This window comes from Cynocephalus volans, chromosome 5, assembly GCF_027409185.1.
Source record: "Cynocephalus volans isolate mCynVol1 chromosome 5, mCynVol1.pri, whole genome shotgun sequence".
Classification (NCBI taxonomy): domain Eukaryota; kingdom Metazoa; phylum Chordata; class Mammalia; order Dermoptera; family Cynocephalidae; genus Cynocephalus; species Cynocephalus volans.
The window spans coordinates 166,732,674-166,747,433 of NC_084464.1; the positions used below are offsets into that span (position 1 = coordinate 166,732,674).

General features: G+C 56.5%; 1 protein-coding gene across 1 annotated transcript; it reads right to left on the minus strand.

The window, feature by feature from the left end:
• Positions 1 to 4,821: 4,821 nt before the first annotated feature.
• DLL1 (delta like canonical Notch ligand 1) lies at positions 4,822 to 13,342 on the minus strand. The gene is made up of 11 exons (XM_063097047.1): positions 12,480 to 13,342; positions 12,085 to 12,381; positions 11,555 to 11,615; positions 11,100 to 11,357; positions 9,126 to 9,186; positions 8,470 to 8,600; positions 8,156 to 8,325; positions 7,825 to 8,041; positions 6,034 to 6,832; positions 5,353 to 5,467; positions 4,822 to 5,247 (listed from the first exon to the last, which is right to left on the minus strand). Exons 1-11 carry the CDS (start codon positions 12,543 to 12,545, stop codon positions 5,242 to 5,244), a joined length of 2,181 nt encoding a protein of 726 aa, XP_062953117.1. The 5' UTR covers positions 12,546 to 13,342; the 3' UTR covers positions 4,822 to 5,241.
• Between the last annotated feature and the right edge of the window lie 1,418 nt (positions 13,343 to 14,760).

Genomic DNA, 14,760 nt, shown 5'->3' on the forward strand with positions numbered 1-14,760 from the left:
AAAATGGAAATATCCACTTATTTGAGCAAATGAGTGTAAATTGACATTGTTCTGGGGAAAAAAATGTGGATACTCTGCACTGAAATATATCTTAAAAAACTATCTCTTAATTGCTTCAAATGACAAAAGCTTGCCTGACATTTCAAAGTATTTTCTGGTGTCTTATAGCTATAATGGGAGACACTACGTTCAACACAGGCACACGTGTACCTCCTGGGCGAGGCCCCGGGGCTGGTGCACTTGGCCTTGTTGGCAGAGCACTCTCTTCATCCAGAAAGTCATCTGTTCTTAGGAAAACCATTAACCTTCCCGATACCTTTTCTATAAAATCCACAGACTGAGTGATTACTGAGTGCATAATGCTTTGTTTGCTAGAAACCGGTGTGCTTGAGCTGTGTCTAAGAGACGAGTTGCCAGAATAAAAGCAAGACAACACGGTCATCCACTCAGATGATCTCTGCTTGGCTTCACGTTATGGTGCAGAACTAGTAGTGACATAAGATAAGACAAGAGTGAACACCAGAATAAAACCTCTTTCGTGACCAGAGGTTCCATGTGTATGTCTGTGCGTGTTCTCAAGTTATAGCTCACACAGACTGAGGACTCTTTGTGGCTTAAGCATTCAGCTGGGATGGGGACACAGAAGTGACCAAGGTCAACACGGCCCTGCCCCTTCCGGTCACACTCCACTGGGACACACACATTAAGCATATAACAACACAGAGTAACCATGCCATGGACAAGCTGCGAGGGCACTGTGATGTAGGGCAGGAGGCTTCCTGAGGGTGGGACATTTTCACGTAGGTGTTGGCCAGAGTGAAAGCAGAGAGCGACGTTCCAGGCAGGTGGAAGGTGGAGTCAGAGAGCCAGGCAGCGGAGGGCTGAAGGGTCCAGAGGGGAGAATATCGTGAAACACAGCTGCAGAGAAGGTCGGGAACCAGGCTGTACAAGGGCCTGCGAGACAAAGGAAAGGTTTTGAACTCTATGCTTACGCAGTCAGCAGCCGTTAGCTCGTGTTAGTTGAAAGCACCCTCTGGAAGCAAGAGAGAATAGGACACTCCCAACCTGTGCACAGACACTATTGTTACTGACCTTTTCTGGGCTGAGCAGAGCAGAGGACTGCCCAGGTGCACAGCCAGCAAGACTCTGCTACTGAAGTTCTTGATCAAACCCTCCAAATCTCTTCCCAATTTAATTTGCTTAGCTTTGGTCTTACAAGATTTCTCATCCAAGCTGTGCATATGCAAAGGTAGAAAACCTCCCTGAAACCCACTAGGCTCTATGCCGTGTAATACACCCTAGTGCATTATGTCACATGGGTCTTCCCTGTATAATTCATCTAAATGCTTTTGCTTATGGAATGTTTCAAACAAATAGAAAGGAGGAGAAAATAGTAAAATTAACTCCCCCGTGTGCCTATAATCCAGCTCCAAGCACTGCTGCTGGTGGCCCTTCTGTACCCCCACACTTACCACCACACTGCACATGAGGATGTTTTGAAGCAAATGCCAGTCCTCATATTGTTTCATCCATAAATATTTCAGAATTTCTCTCTAAAAGACACAAACTCTGTTGTTTAACTTAGCAGTGATAACATATCACATCTAAAAAATTAACAGGTATACTTTAAAATCATTTAAATATCCAGTCAGTGTTTAAATTCCTTCAGTTGGCTCATAAACTTTTTAACTCTCTGGAGCACTGTAATCAACTGCTACGTCTGTCTCTTCCAGTCTGTAGTTCCCCTCCGTCTCCTCTCTCTTCCTTACGATTTATTTGACCTACAGAGCTCCCTGAATTCGGCTGAGTGGACCCTCATGGTGTCCTTGAAGAAGTTCTCAGTCCCCTGTGTTCCTGTAACTGGCAACTAGATTGAGGGCTGTAATCAGATTCAAGTTCAATCTTCTTGGCAAAAATACTTCCACGCTGGTGTTGGCCTGTGCATTTAATGTCTCCTTTACTCAACGACATAAAGCGTACGTGTGGAGACACGTCTGCACAGATGAGTCAACACAAGCTCCTCAAGGAGCGTTCACACGGCTGCCTGTTCACACCTTGGTGATTGCTCGTTGCTTTGAGGTTCACAGACACGCAAAATTAAAGATGCAGTTGTGCCATTCTCCACTGAGAAGGACCAGGGCTTGCTGAGAACAAGGGCAAATTCCGGGGCTGGGGTGGAGCAAGCACACAGTGAGCCTGGAATGTCCTGTGGAGCCTGAGAGTAAGACAGTGCTCAGAGATCATGGGACCTGCCAAATCCAGCGTCCACAGGGAAGCCACTTCTCACAGCCCCCACCGCTGGCTCGTCCAGGGCCCCCAAGCATCAGAAAAACGACGGTGACACGGTTACCCACTGAATTAAAATGATTCAGTCTACACTGACATGAATGAGTGAGTGAATGAATGAGTAGATGGGAAGGGGATGCCCACCCTAACTGCAGAAAGCCAAGTCACAAATATAGAAGCGCGACCAAGTCAGAAGCTCCCCACTTAACGACTTTAATAACGAGATTCTTTGTACTATTGCTGCAACATTTCTGGAAGTCCAAAATTATTATGTCCAAATAAAAAATGAAAGAAAGTAATCTAAGGAAAGGTACGTGTGCCCTGGTGTGTGGCATCGCCAACGTCTTAGTGCTGGTGCATGGAAGGTGGACTGGTGGGAGGTGGGGTTTGCAGCCTCCTGTTCCGCCGGCGGCCACGCTGCAGACACGTCTCAGGACTTGGGAATCCTGAAGCACAGCCCCAAGCTTCACTCCTGCTGAAGGGTCTGGCATTGCTACGTCATCATCGTAAGTGCATTTATGGTCCCCTCCTTCCCTACTCCTTGCAGCACACTTGGAGAGAAAAGCAGTATGGCCTTGGAGGCTGGTGCGGCTGGCATCGTTTGGTGTGGTGAGTCACAGCTAACCTATAAATCTCCAGGTTTTTCTTTGGCTGTTTTAAACTTCAGTGTACCTGCAGATGGCATAAACTCTGAAAGCCAAGGGACCAGCTGAGCTCACATAAAAATGTCAGTTTTGGAAGGGACTAAGGGCACCTAGTCCACAGAGCGCTGGCATTCCAAAGCAGGTTACTTGCCTGCCCCAGATGAAGGGTGAATTTCTTCCCTGACTTTACAGGAAGATCCGGGAAGGTGAAACTGAGGCTACCTCTGAGTGCTTTAAGTCTCTTTCGTAGTGTGTTACATATTCTCGAAGTGCATGAGCCACTTGATTACTTTCCGAGTCAGACCACTTCCGAAAGTGGAGCGCACAGCTATCAACCCTTCCCCCAGGCTAAGTGCACAACTTTCCTGGGCAAACCGAGACACAAGGCCACCGTGCTCTTTCAGCAGATCCTATGCACTATTGACAGAGCGTTGACATCTTCCTCGGTTATTCTAGAACTTGCTGCAGCACTCTGTGAGCAGACCAGGGAGAAGGCAGAGGTGGAGGCGGCCCAGAGGCCTGAACCCCAGCCACACTTTGGCCCGCCCCTGACTTCTATGTAGGGACAAAGTTAACTTCACTGGAGGTCATCACTTTGAAGCATTATCCCAAACCAACAGCCCGCGTTGGTCATCGCGGCAGGATCAGGGTGGGGGGTTCCTCGTGTGGTGTTCAGTCCTCTCTGACATGGGATTCTATCAGCAACCCCTCTGCACACCCTGACATGCTGACTTGCCGTGTGAAGACGGGCGTGAGCCGGGGTGGAGGCGAAGGCGGGGCAGTTACCTCTTCCTGTCAGTTAATCGGGCCCAGGAGCTCAGCCCACTGCCTGCCCCTGCTGACCAGAGGTGAGCCACCGTCCCCTAGCGTGGACCTGTCTCTTAGCCGACAGTCCCATGCAACCAAGTCGCAGGGCCTGTTAAATCCTCCAAATCTTGTTGGCAGGAAGTTGAGTCTCTGACGAATAATGAGTAATGATTAAACCAGAGTCTGGAGCCAGACTGCCAGGATTTGAACGTTGACGCTGCCACTCAAGACCACTAAGCAAGTAACTTCGCCTCTCCAAGACTCAGTTTCCTTGCCTGTAAAATGGGAATAAGGATAATACCTGCCTCAAGGGCGCACCCTCGGGATTAATGATTCACATCATGTGTCTGGCCTGGGTCTGGCACAGAAGCAGCACCCAACAGAGACTGCTTTCATTATTACTGTCACCTGTCCCCCCACGCCTGCAGCAGAGTTAGAAAGCAACTAACTTTTTTGAATTAACTGGAAATAAACTCACAAATGAACAAATCAGTATTATTCCAAGACAAAAAGCCTTTGCTGTGGCGATAAAAAAGTGCCCCATCAGTATTTGATCCCAAATGAGACCTGGTTCCAGTCCTTAGAAAAACAGGATCCAGAATGAGAGAAGGACGTGGCCAATCTCGGAACGTCGTCGGCACCACTGGGCCTGGCGTTGCGCAGCCCACCCGTCGGCGTCTCGGGTGCGGGGGGCGCTTTGCGGCCCTGCCCTCCGCGCCTCACCTCAGCGCGGCCAGGAGTGGAGCCGGAGCCGTGAACGCCAGGACCTGAGCAGAGAGAAGCTCGCACGACACGCCCAGAAAGCGCAAGCGACCGTGCCTCCTGGTTGTCGTTCATGATATTTATTTTGGAAAAATATTTTAAAAAGAAATTTCTTCATTAACAAAACAGTAAAAAACTCAAATAACATTTGCACAATATTCCATAAATACATTTATGTACAAAAAAATATAGTCACATAGACCCGAAGTGCCTTTGTACATATTTACCGAAATTTAAATTATAAAAAAATGAACATCACAAAATACTCAAGCTTTACAGATATCATGAAAAATATTTTTACAAATCCAAAAAATAACACACTTTTTTTTCTGTCTAGAAAAAACACATTTTAGTATCAAAAGGGACAATAAAGGCAGTGTTTGTGTTTCTAATCCGAGAAAAGACTGGCTCATCAGAATCTGAAATATACACTCCAGGCAGTGCATGCTCCGCACGTAGCAGTTCAGTCCGTTCACTTAAATATATTCTCTGTAAAAGCAACTGTCCGTAGTGCAAGGGAGCGTCGTCAGGCGGCGCAGCTGGGGCGAGAGCCCGCCGGGCCGGGCGCCGGCGCCGTCGCTTGGCTAACTTCAGGAAGAGAACCAGCTCGGTCCGAGTTAGTTTCTCAGCAGCAGTCCACGGAGGTCTCCCTTTCCTCTCTCAGCAGCATTCACGGGGGCATATATCCTTGGAATTTTATTTATCTTAAGAGAAACGGGAATTTTGCCATATCACTTCCACTTTACACCTAGAGGGGCCCACAAGACAGATGGGAAGTTAGTTCAAGACAGAGAGAAAGTCCCAGCCTCAGCCGCGTCCGGCCAGGGCAGGCAGGGCCGTGCTGCACACTGACCTCAGTTGCTATGACACACTCATCCTTTTCCGATATGACGTACACCGACTGGTACTTGGTGTCTTTTGAAGTAGAATAGACAGAGTCTGGCCTTTTTCTTTCAGATGATTCTCCACTGCAAAGAAAATCAAAAAGAACCACAGTAAACACGTGGAAACACTTCTGAATGACCAGAGCTTGGAGGAAGACACCCCCAGGCGGCTTTTCCGCCTGGCTCCTCCTGATCACATGGCCCCCCAGGATGTCAAGCCCATCACCAGGTGGCCTTTCTGCCTGGCCCTTGCTGACCCCACGGCCTTCCCAAACGTCAGGCCCTTGACCAGGTGACCTTCACGCCTGGCCCCTCAAGTCACGTTGTCCCCCCGGATGTCAGGCCCTTCCCCAGGTGGCCTTCCCGCCTGGCCCCTCCTGACCCCATGGCCTTCCCAAATATCAGGCCCTTGACCAGGTGACCTTCCCACCTGGCCCCTGCTGACCCCACGGCTTCCCAAACGTCAGGCCCTTGACCAGGTGGCCTTCCCGCCTGGCTCCTCCTGATCACATGGCCCCCCAGGATGTCAGGCCCTCCACCAGGTGGCCTTCCTGCCTGGCCCCTCCTGACCCCACAGCCTTCCCAAATGTCAAGCTGCTCCCCATGTGGCCTTCCCACCTGAGCCCTCCTGCCCAGCCCACAGCACGCACCCCCTGAGTGTGGTCGGGGTACCCTTCTCCTCCCCTGCGGAGCCCTGGGGCTGGCACTTGGCATCATGCTTGCTGTGTACATCCCTGATGGTGGTTTCGTCGCCCTTGAGGTCCTGTACGAGATTATAGTCCACTGCCGGGTAACGGGCTTTGAAGCCGTTCTTGTCGGCACTGTGGTCCCCATGGAAGTCTGCCTTCTTATTGGTGTTCTTGATCTGCGTGGCCCCGATGACGCTGACCGAGATGTCTTTCTCCCGCTGGCAGTTGGCCAGGTTGTTCATGGTCTCCGTCTCCCCGTGGGAGGGGTCAGCGGGGGGTCGGCGCTTCTGCAGCCTCAGCCGGATGCAGACCACCACAGCAGCGCAGCCCAGCAGCAGCATGAGGACCAGGACGACGCCGGCACACACTGCCACCCAGGGGAGCGGCCCGCCCTGCCCCTCCAGCTTCTCGGTGAGATCCACCACCATGGGGCCGGGGGCCGGCTCCGGGAGCAGGAATTGACAATTGGGGCCCCCGTAGCCCTGGGCGCACTCGCACACGTAGCGGTGGCCCCTCTCATGGCAGGTGGCCCCATTGTGGCAGGGCGCCTGCTCACACCTGCGGATGGGGGCGCTGCAGTTTTTGCCCGCATAGCCGGGGGGGCAGGTGCAGGAGTAGTCGTTCACGCCGTCCCGACAGGTGCCCCCATGGGTACATGGGGAGGAGGCACAGTCATCCACGTTGTCATCGCAGTGCCGCCCAGAGAAGCCGGCCTGGCAGCGGCACAGGTAGGCATCGCCGAGGTCAACACACTTGGCACCTGTAACACAGGGACAGGAGCAGTCACATCTCCTTGCAAGCATATTCACCAAACAAACATCCTGAAGCATCCCCTGCATGTCTGCCACTGTCAGACACCAGAGGAACAAAGACAGACCAAAGACAGCCACGGCCAAGCTGAGCCACAGCTGAATGCAACATATCGCATGAGCTCAAATACGAGCCGTTGGGAGGAGTCCAATCTAGCTCTACCACTTAGAAACCATAATAAGGGCTCTCGTCTCTTGCACAGTTGTTTCAACAGGCACTGTGCAAATGCTCTGCTGATGCTGCACTGATCTTCACGACAACCTGATGAGGGACCTGCCCACAGACTCAGGCTACCCATGGGGAAACTAAGGCTGAGAGAGAGTAACACATGGGCCCACAGTTGCACAGCAATGACAACAGCAGGGACTGAGAAGAAGGGAGGAAAGAAGGAAGGAAGGAAGGGATGGAGGAAGAACAATTGTTCCAGAATATTCTGGCCCACCTCAAGCCCAGCTTCTCCTTCTGTGAGTTTGCTTTGGGCACCCTGCCCCTCACACACTAGCACGAGGCCCCCTGTCCACAGACCACACCCCTCGCAAGCGACACATCAGACACTGTGCTGGGTGACAACGCAGAGATGGGCTTCCCTCCAAAAGCAAAGCAGCCCTGTTGCCATTTCAGCGTGGCCCCTGCAATAGGGACGGTCCCAGACCGAGGAGAGTGTGGCCCTGAGCAAGTGGTTTCACCTCTTGGCCGAGGCTTTCCCTACAGAACACGAGAACAAACGCTCCTGCCTGCCTTTCTCGCTCCCTGGGCATTTCCAGACTCAAGGATAAAGTTTTTATGGAAAATTCCTGACTGTCCGGACAAAAGGGCTCCGTGAACTCAAAGCAGCTCACAATGCAATGTACTTGGCTTGAAATTAAATGCACAAGCTTTCCAAAGCCTTCTTAGTGTTGACCACTTGACACAGCCTGAGCCATGGCAGCTGTGTCCCCTTACCATTAGAACAGGGTGAAGGGCTGCAGCGATCAATTTTCTTCTCGCAGTTGAAGCCAGAGTAGCCTACAGGGCAGCGGCAGGCATATCCCCCATCGGGGTTGTCTGAGCACCGTCCCCCGTTGAAGCAAGGGCCATCTGCACAGGTCATGGCGCTCAGCTCACAGACTTTGCCATAGAAGCCAGGGGGACAGATACAGGAATAGCTGTTCTCGAGATCCTATGTCATGGAGAAGATCAGAAAAAGCTCTCCAAAGTTGCTCCAAGACACCCACATGCTCTGTTCCAAAGCAGGGCTGTCAGCTTCAGAAGGAGACATGGAGTGCCCACTTACCGTACAGCTGCCCCCATTTCTGCAGGGGCTGCCCTCACACTCGTCCACCTCCAGCTCACATGTGGAGCCCGTGTACCCAGGCCGACAAGAGCAGGTGTAGCTGCCCTGCCCCGTGTTAGTGCAGGTGGCCCCATTCTTGCAGGGCTTATGGTGCGTGCAGTAGTTCAGGTCTGTGAGGGGCGGAGACAGGAAAAGGAGGAGACAGGAAGCCCAATGTCAAATGCAGGAAGACAATTTTTCCACTGACCAAAGAGCCAGGGAAGGCCAGGGCCTCTCTGGAAGGGGACCAGCCGCCTTGGGGAGAGGAAGCTTACCCTGGTTGCAGAAAAGGCCCCCCCAGCCTTCCTGGCAGTTACACTGCCAGGGCTGCTGGCAGGTGCCATGGAGACAGCCTGGGTATCGGATGCACTCATCACAGTACCGACCCTGCCAGCCCACTCGACACCTTGGGGAAAGCAGAACAGAACTGAGGGATGCTGGCCATTACCAGACAGACTGACATGTTCTCGCACACTAGAAACCACCTTCCAGCAGTGCCAATAAGCCACTGGTTCCCAAACAAGGCAGGGCACTAGATCACCTTGGGAGCTTTGAAACACAATGATGCCTGGATCCTGTCTCAGTAGTTCTGACCTAGTGGGCACGAGGGGCAGCCAGGTGCCAGTGTTTCTAAAAGCTCCCTAGGTGACTCTGATATGTGGCAAAGTTTGAGAACCACTGAGATGAACTCTCATTTTCTGTGCCAAGTCTTTTTAACTGCTATCTGTAAATTCTCACAACCATTAATGACCTTACACATTTCCTAATATTTATTAAGTAGGAACAGCAGGATAACAGCCCACCACTCAACTAACCTTCACAGAGTTTTCAAATGATCACCTAGGGACGCTTTACAAATGTGCCAGCATAAACAGATAACGGGAAAAAGCAAGGAACAAACCAACAACAATGACAACTTTTGCTGACTTACTTGCACTCCCCTGGCTTGTCACAAAACCCATGCAGCTCATCACACCCCGGCAAGCAGATTGCTGCAAGCAAACGAAGAAACACAGGGTTGAGCTCACCTCAGACCAGGGCTGCTACCTTGCCGGGCTGGGACAAAACTTGCTTGGCTTGGCCAGGACCCACAGCCCAGTGAATCTCCCCAGGCTGTGGAGCTCTGACCCATCCTGCCCAGCAGCTCTGGACTTCACCCTGGGGATGCGCACTCTTCTTAACACAGTGGCTCAAGGACAAAGGGCTCTCGGAAGCCCCCACCCCCATTCCATCCCCTTTTCTTCTAAGAGAGGGTCAGAAGTCTTCCCCCTCCTCCTCCCCCACTTCCCAATTCTATGCACAAAGCTCCACCTCTTAATATCCCAGAAAGTGTGGTGCAGATAAGAGTGGACAGCTGGTGTGCAGGGTGCCAGGGCAAGACAGCTGCTCTATTGTCTGGCCTCTCCTAGCAGCTGCCTCAGCGCAACAATACGGCCTCCCCCAGCCCCCAGGTCTCCACCCCTCACACACTCCCTTGGCGTGTACACACACACACACACACACACACACACACACACACACACACACACACACACACACACACACAGATGCCCTTTCCACCAATGGGAGCAGGCGGGTGTCCCCACTGCCTATCCCTGGACAGATCTAATCTATGGCACGCGCACGCTGGGGGCAGGGGAGAGACTCCAGTGTTTGAATAAGAAGAAAAAAGTTTAAGTTTCTGGCTGCCCCATGGCAAAGAAGAACAGGGAGGACAGCCAGGGTGGGAGGCAACAGGCGGCCAGAGGCGCCCGAGGGGGTCGAGGCAGCCGCTGAGGCTTTGAGCTGGCTCATGTCGCCTGGTTATGAAACTCATTAACGAGCAGCTCTGCAAGTTTTTAAGAAAACAGAACCAGCTCAGGCTAAGGCGGAGCTTAAAAGAGGCTCAGTGGAGTCCTCAAGGAGATTGGGGAAGCTAAGCAACAAGGACATTTAGGCATACACTGAATGTGAAGACCCACCCTCACCCACCCCAGGCTCAAATCAAAGCTGAGAAACTGCACCCCTGCCCTTCACCTCTCCAGGGCAGAATGAACGTTCACTGGGGTTTCTGGGTAGCTCCAGGACCCACCCAACCTCTGACTGTAGAGAAATCAATACCCAGGGAACGGGGCATCCTGGGCATGCAGGTGAGGCCTACTAAGGTCTGGATGAGCCAGAACCAGGAGCCAGCAGGGTCCCCACAGGTCCCCCACCCCCATCCTGGTCACCCCGCTGTCCATGGAATTAGGACACACCAATACCTAATAAGCAGGTGGGTGGAGCCTATGTCACTATCCTAAAGACACTTCTTTTCCAAGCAGGGTGCTGTGTGAGCATTCAAACAAGAAGGGGCATGTGTGCCCCTCACCCACACTGGACTTGCAGACCAGCCTCAGCACACAGCCTCTCAGTGTCCACAGACCACACAAGTGAAACCTCTCCTTTGGACCGTATCACTTGGAATATTTGGAAATGCCCTTGCACTTGCCAGTGAGACGCTGCCACAGCAAAGAGAACTTTGGCTAGAAGCACGCCCCTGCACACACAGACTCGGCTCTTTTCCTCCCTTCCTTCCTCCCCTCCCTCTCTGATACACACGCCTGGGGTGGCACAGGCTTTACTTCCTGACCCCTGGCCCTGGCTCTAAAATCCTCCCTGATTAAGAAAGGCAGCTTCCTATAGTGGATAAACACTGGCTTGGAAGTTAAACCTTCTGGGTTGACCCCAACTCTGCCACTGGTTAGCTGTGAGGGCTTAGCAAGTCACTTTGCTCTCTGGGTCTTGGTCTCCACACCAGAACATCTCCACAGTCCCCTGTCGTGCTAAATCCCACGATCCCAGTGGCTCATAAATACCCCTCGACCAGTGAATGGCCGTGTGAGTGGACGACTGAGGCGGGCAGGCGCCCTCCCTGGGGACTCACGTTCTGTGCAGTACTGGCCTTTCCAGCCAGGGTTGCAGACCTTCTCCCCTCTCTCTCCACAGGTGAAGTGGCCGAAGGCATCATCTCGGGGACGGCAGAAGACTGAGCAGCCGTCCCCGTAGTAGTGCTCGTCACACACAAACCGGTAGGAGTACTTGAGGTCCGTGCGGCCGCTGCTGTGCAGGTCCTGGGACCACTCCTCGCCCACCGTCAGGTGCCTCTGGGTGGCCAGGCGGCTGATGAGTCTTTCTGGGTTTTCTGTAGGGAGAAGATGCTCCGGGTTGGTTCCGAGGCATGGGACAGAGGAGCAGGTGCACTGGACGCCTGCTCCATCCTGAACTTTCCGCGGGCACGTGCAGAATGAAAGATGCTGAGTGTGTTTCTGGGGCGGGGTGGTGTGAAGTTAATTGGGGGGAGCAGCTTACAAGTTTGGGGGGTTGGCGTTTCGTTTTTACCTGTCGTGAGGTCATCAGGAGAATCTGTGTGGAGAGCCTCAATAATCAGAGAGAAGGTGCCCTGGGGGAAACGGGGAGAGGACATAAGATGAACCAGAAATGCAAAAAGGAAAAAATCAAAGTCCTTCGGGACAACCAAGTCGGGACAGAGGCCCGGTGGCTGCAGACCTGCATTCGGGGTCTCTGTATATGGTTTGCCCTCTTCTCACTTTGCTTAAGGAAATGGAAGAACTTTTAGAAGAGTGGTTTCCTGACGTGTTTTTTCAGCCTGTTAGCACAGGATATTACGTTCCAGAAAAAAGGAAAGGAGTGCGCGCAGGCCTGCGGGCGGGGCGGCGGGGAGGCCGCAGGGCAGCTGTCACTGGTCCCCGGGGACGGGACCCCGAGGGGGCAGGGCTGCCACGCCGCGCGGGTCATCGCACACCCAGCGCGCCCGGGAGCCGGGAAGCGAGACCCTCCCGGGCGCAGGCGCCCGTCGATGCGGGAGCCGGTCCGCTCGCGGCCCCGTCCGCCCGCAGGTGCGCACTCACCGGCCAGGTGAAGCCGAAGGGGAAGCGGATGGGGTTGCTGAAGGCGGGCCCGGCGCCCGCGCCGTCGGGCAGGCTGAAGGAGTCGACGCCCAGCACGGGCGTGACGGCGCTGCCGTAGGTGCAGGGCGGCTCGGGGGACACGCTGGCCTGGTAGTGCTTGAGGCACACGCGGAAGAAGGTCCTGCAGGCGCACGGCGGCGGCCCCGCGCCCCCGCGGCAGCAGTTGCGGTTGCCCAGCAGCCCCTTCTTGTTGACGAACTCCTGCAGCTTCAGCTCGAACACCCCCGAGCCCCGGACCTGCGCGGGGAAGGACGCGGTGAGCGCGCGGGCCGGAGGGGCCGGGGGGCGCCGCCCCGGAGTGTGGCTCCGGCCCGGCCGCGCACCCGAGCACCTACCTGACCCAGCAGGGCGGAGGCGACGGCCAGGGCCAGCGCCAGCGCCAGCGCGCGCCGGCCGCCCATGGTCTCCCCGCACGCGGCAGCGGACGGAGCCGGGGGTCGGGTGCCCCGGGCCGGGGGACCAGCGCCTCCTCCTCCCAGAGTGCGTCCCCAGCCCCTTCGGAGGCTGCGCTCCCTGGGTCCGCCCCTGGGTGTCCGGCGGCAGCTCCGGGGGCCGCGAGGAGAAGGCTGGCTCCGGGTCGCCGCCGCCGGCCGGCCGCTTTCGGTTTTCCTCCCCTTCGTCCGGTGCACGCGCAGGTGAGGGTCGTCCGCTTCCCGGTTAGCTTCGCGGGCGGCGGGAGAGCGGCGGCGTCCGGGTGCTCAGCCCAGCTCCCGAGGGCGCCGCAGAGGCCTCCTCCGCAGGCCGACCCAGGAGCCGCGGTCTGGAAGTCCCACCGGCGAGGCGATAATCCCGGGGCCCGGCAGGGCGCGCGGAGGGCGCGGCCGGTGGCGGGGCGGTGGCTGTCGCGGCGGCCCGGGGTCACTGGGCGGCGGCGGTCGTCCCGGGAGCGCTGCGGACTCTCCTCTCCGGTGCCGCCGCACGGACGCGCGTCGTTCCGCGGAGTCCGGCCGGTGCCATCCGAGTGAAGGCGCACGGAGCGGAGGGCCCGGGGCGCGGGGGAGGCTCAGCGCCGCGCTGCCCGTGCGCTCCGGCGACTGCCCCGGGCCGGGCCGGCTCTCCGCGGGCGCGCGCCGAGGATCTGGCTCCCGCCGGCGCCCGCCGCCTTATATCCCGCCGGCCTCCCGCGCGGCTAATGAGATGCAAACGAGCGGCCCCCGATCCGGCGAGAGCTGTCACAAAGGAGCCACTTTTCCAAGCCCTCCTCTCAATGGATCGCCAAATGGTCAGTGAGCTGTAAAATGTGCAACCCTCCTCCCCGCCCCCACCCCGCCCCGCCTTCCTCCCTCGCCGCACAAAACGCGCTCATTTACATTCCGGCGAAACGTCCGCCGCCGCAGTCCCCTCTGCTCCCGGCGCTGCCGCCGCCGCCCGCGTCCCCTCCGCACTCGCGCCCGCGGCCGCAGGCTCGCGGGGACCCCCGGCGACACGCGGGGGCGGCGCTGCGCCTCCCTCCCCGCGGCGAACGGCCCCACGCGCGCGGCCGGACTCGGCCTCCGGAGCTGCCCCGGCCGTGGCGCCCGCCGCCCGGTCTCTAGGGACGGCGCAGGGGGTCGCGGGGGACGAAGTGAGCGCCCGAGTGCTCGGCGGGCCGCGCCTCCCGCAGGACGCGCTCTTCCCAAGGAGGAGTCTCGGGCGCGGGCGGGAAGGGCGGGGGACGGTAGGAAGTGGGCGGGCGGAGCGGTGGGCAGCGGCGGCAGTTTCGGGAAGTTTGGGGAGGTCGGACACGGGCACACCCCCCGGCCGAGGATGGCGACGGCGCCTCGGGGAGCGCAGATGGGGCGCGCCCCGCTCCCCCGGGGACGCCGGCCTCCTCGCGTCCTCGGCCACGGGGGGTCGAGGTCGAGGTCGGGGTCCGGGCAGCGCGTCCCCGGAGCCAGGAGAGCCTGAAGCCGCGAGCCTTAGACTTTCCCCCTCGTGACAGACAGACGCGCGCACACACACAGACACACACTCACACGCACTCACGCGCGCGCGCTCACACACAGACACACACTCACACGCCCTCACGCGCGCGCACACACACACACTCACATGCACTCACGCTCGCGCACACACACACACTCACATGCACTCACGCGCGCGCACACACACACACTCACATGCACTCACGCGCGCGCACACACACACACTCACATGCACTCACGCGTGCGCACACACACACACTCACATGCACTCACGCGCGCGCACACACACACACTCACATGCACTCACGCGCGCGCACACACACACTCGCACACACCACCTCCCCCGCGCGACTCTCGGCCGCCGCCACCTTCCCGGGGTCTCGGGCCCCTCTCTCCTGGGTACTCCCCCTCGGCTTCCCCCCGCTTGGTAAAAAGTGAGTTTGGTGTGTGTCGCTCGCGTGGCTGTCATTAAGGCAGTGTGTTATTGTGCGAGGCTGAATCAGTGGCTCTTTGTGCGCTCAGCTGTATGGTAATGCACACAGCACCTGCTCCCTGCACAATGTGGAGAGAAAAAGCTCCCCTCCGCGCGCGCCGCGGCCTCTGCCACAATGTCCCGCACATGTTCTAAAGACCCTGCAGCCCCGGCCCCCCAACCCACAACCTTAACACAACCATCACCTTATTAGGTTGGTACACGTCCATCAGATACTAG

Bases quoted from the DNA above. Each gene is read 5' to 3' on its own strand.
- DLL1 (XM_063097047.1), bottom strand. From the start codon at position 12,545: ATGGGCGGCCGGCGCGCGCTGGCGCTGGCGCTGGCCCTGGCCGTCGCC. The intron at 11,616-12,084 runs GTGAGTGCGCAC...CGTTTCCCCCAG, and splicing joins CCTTCGGCTTCACCTGGCCG to GGCACCTTCTCTCTGATTAT. The intron at 8,326-8,469 runs GTAAGCTTCCTC...CGCCCCTCACAG, and splicing joins GGGCCTTTTCTGCAACCAGG to ACCTGAACTACTGCACGCAC.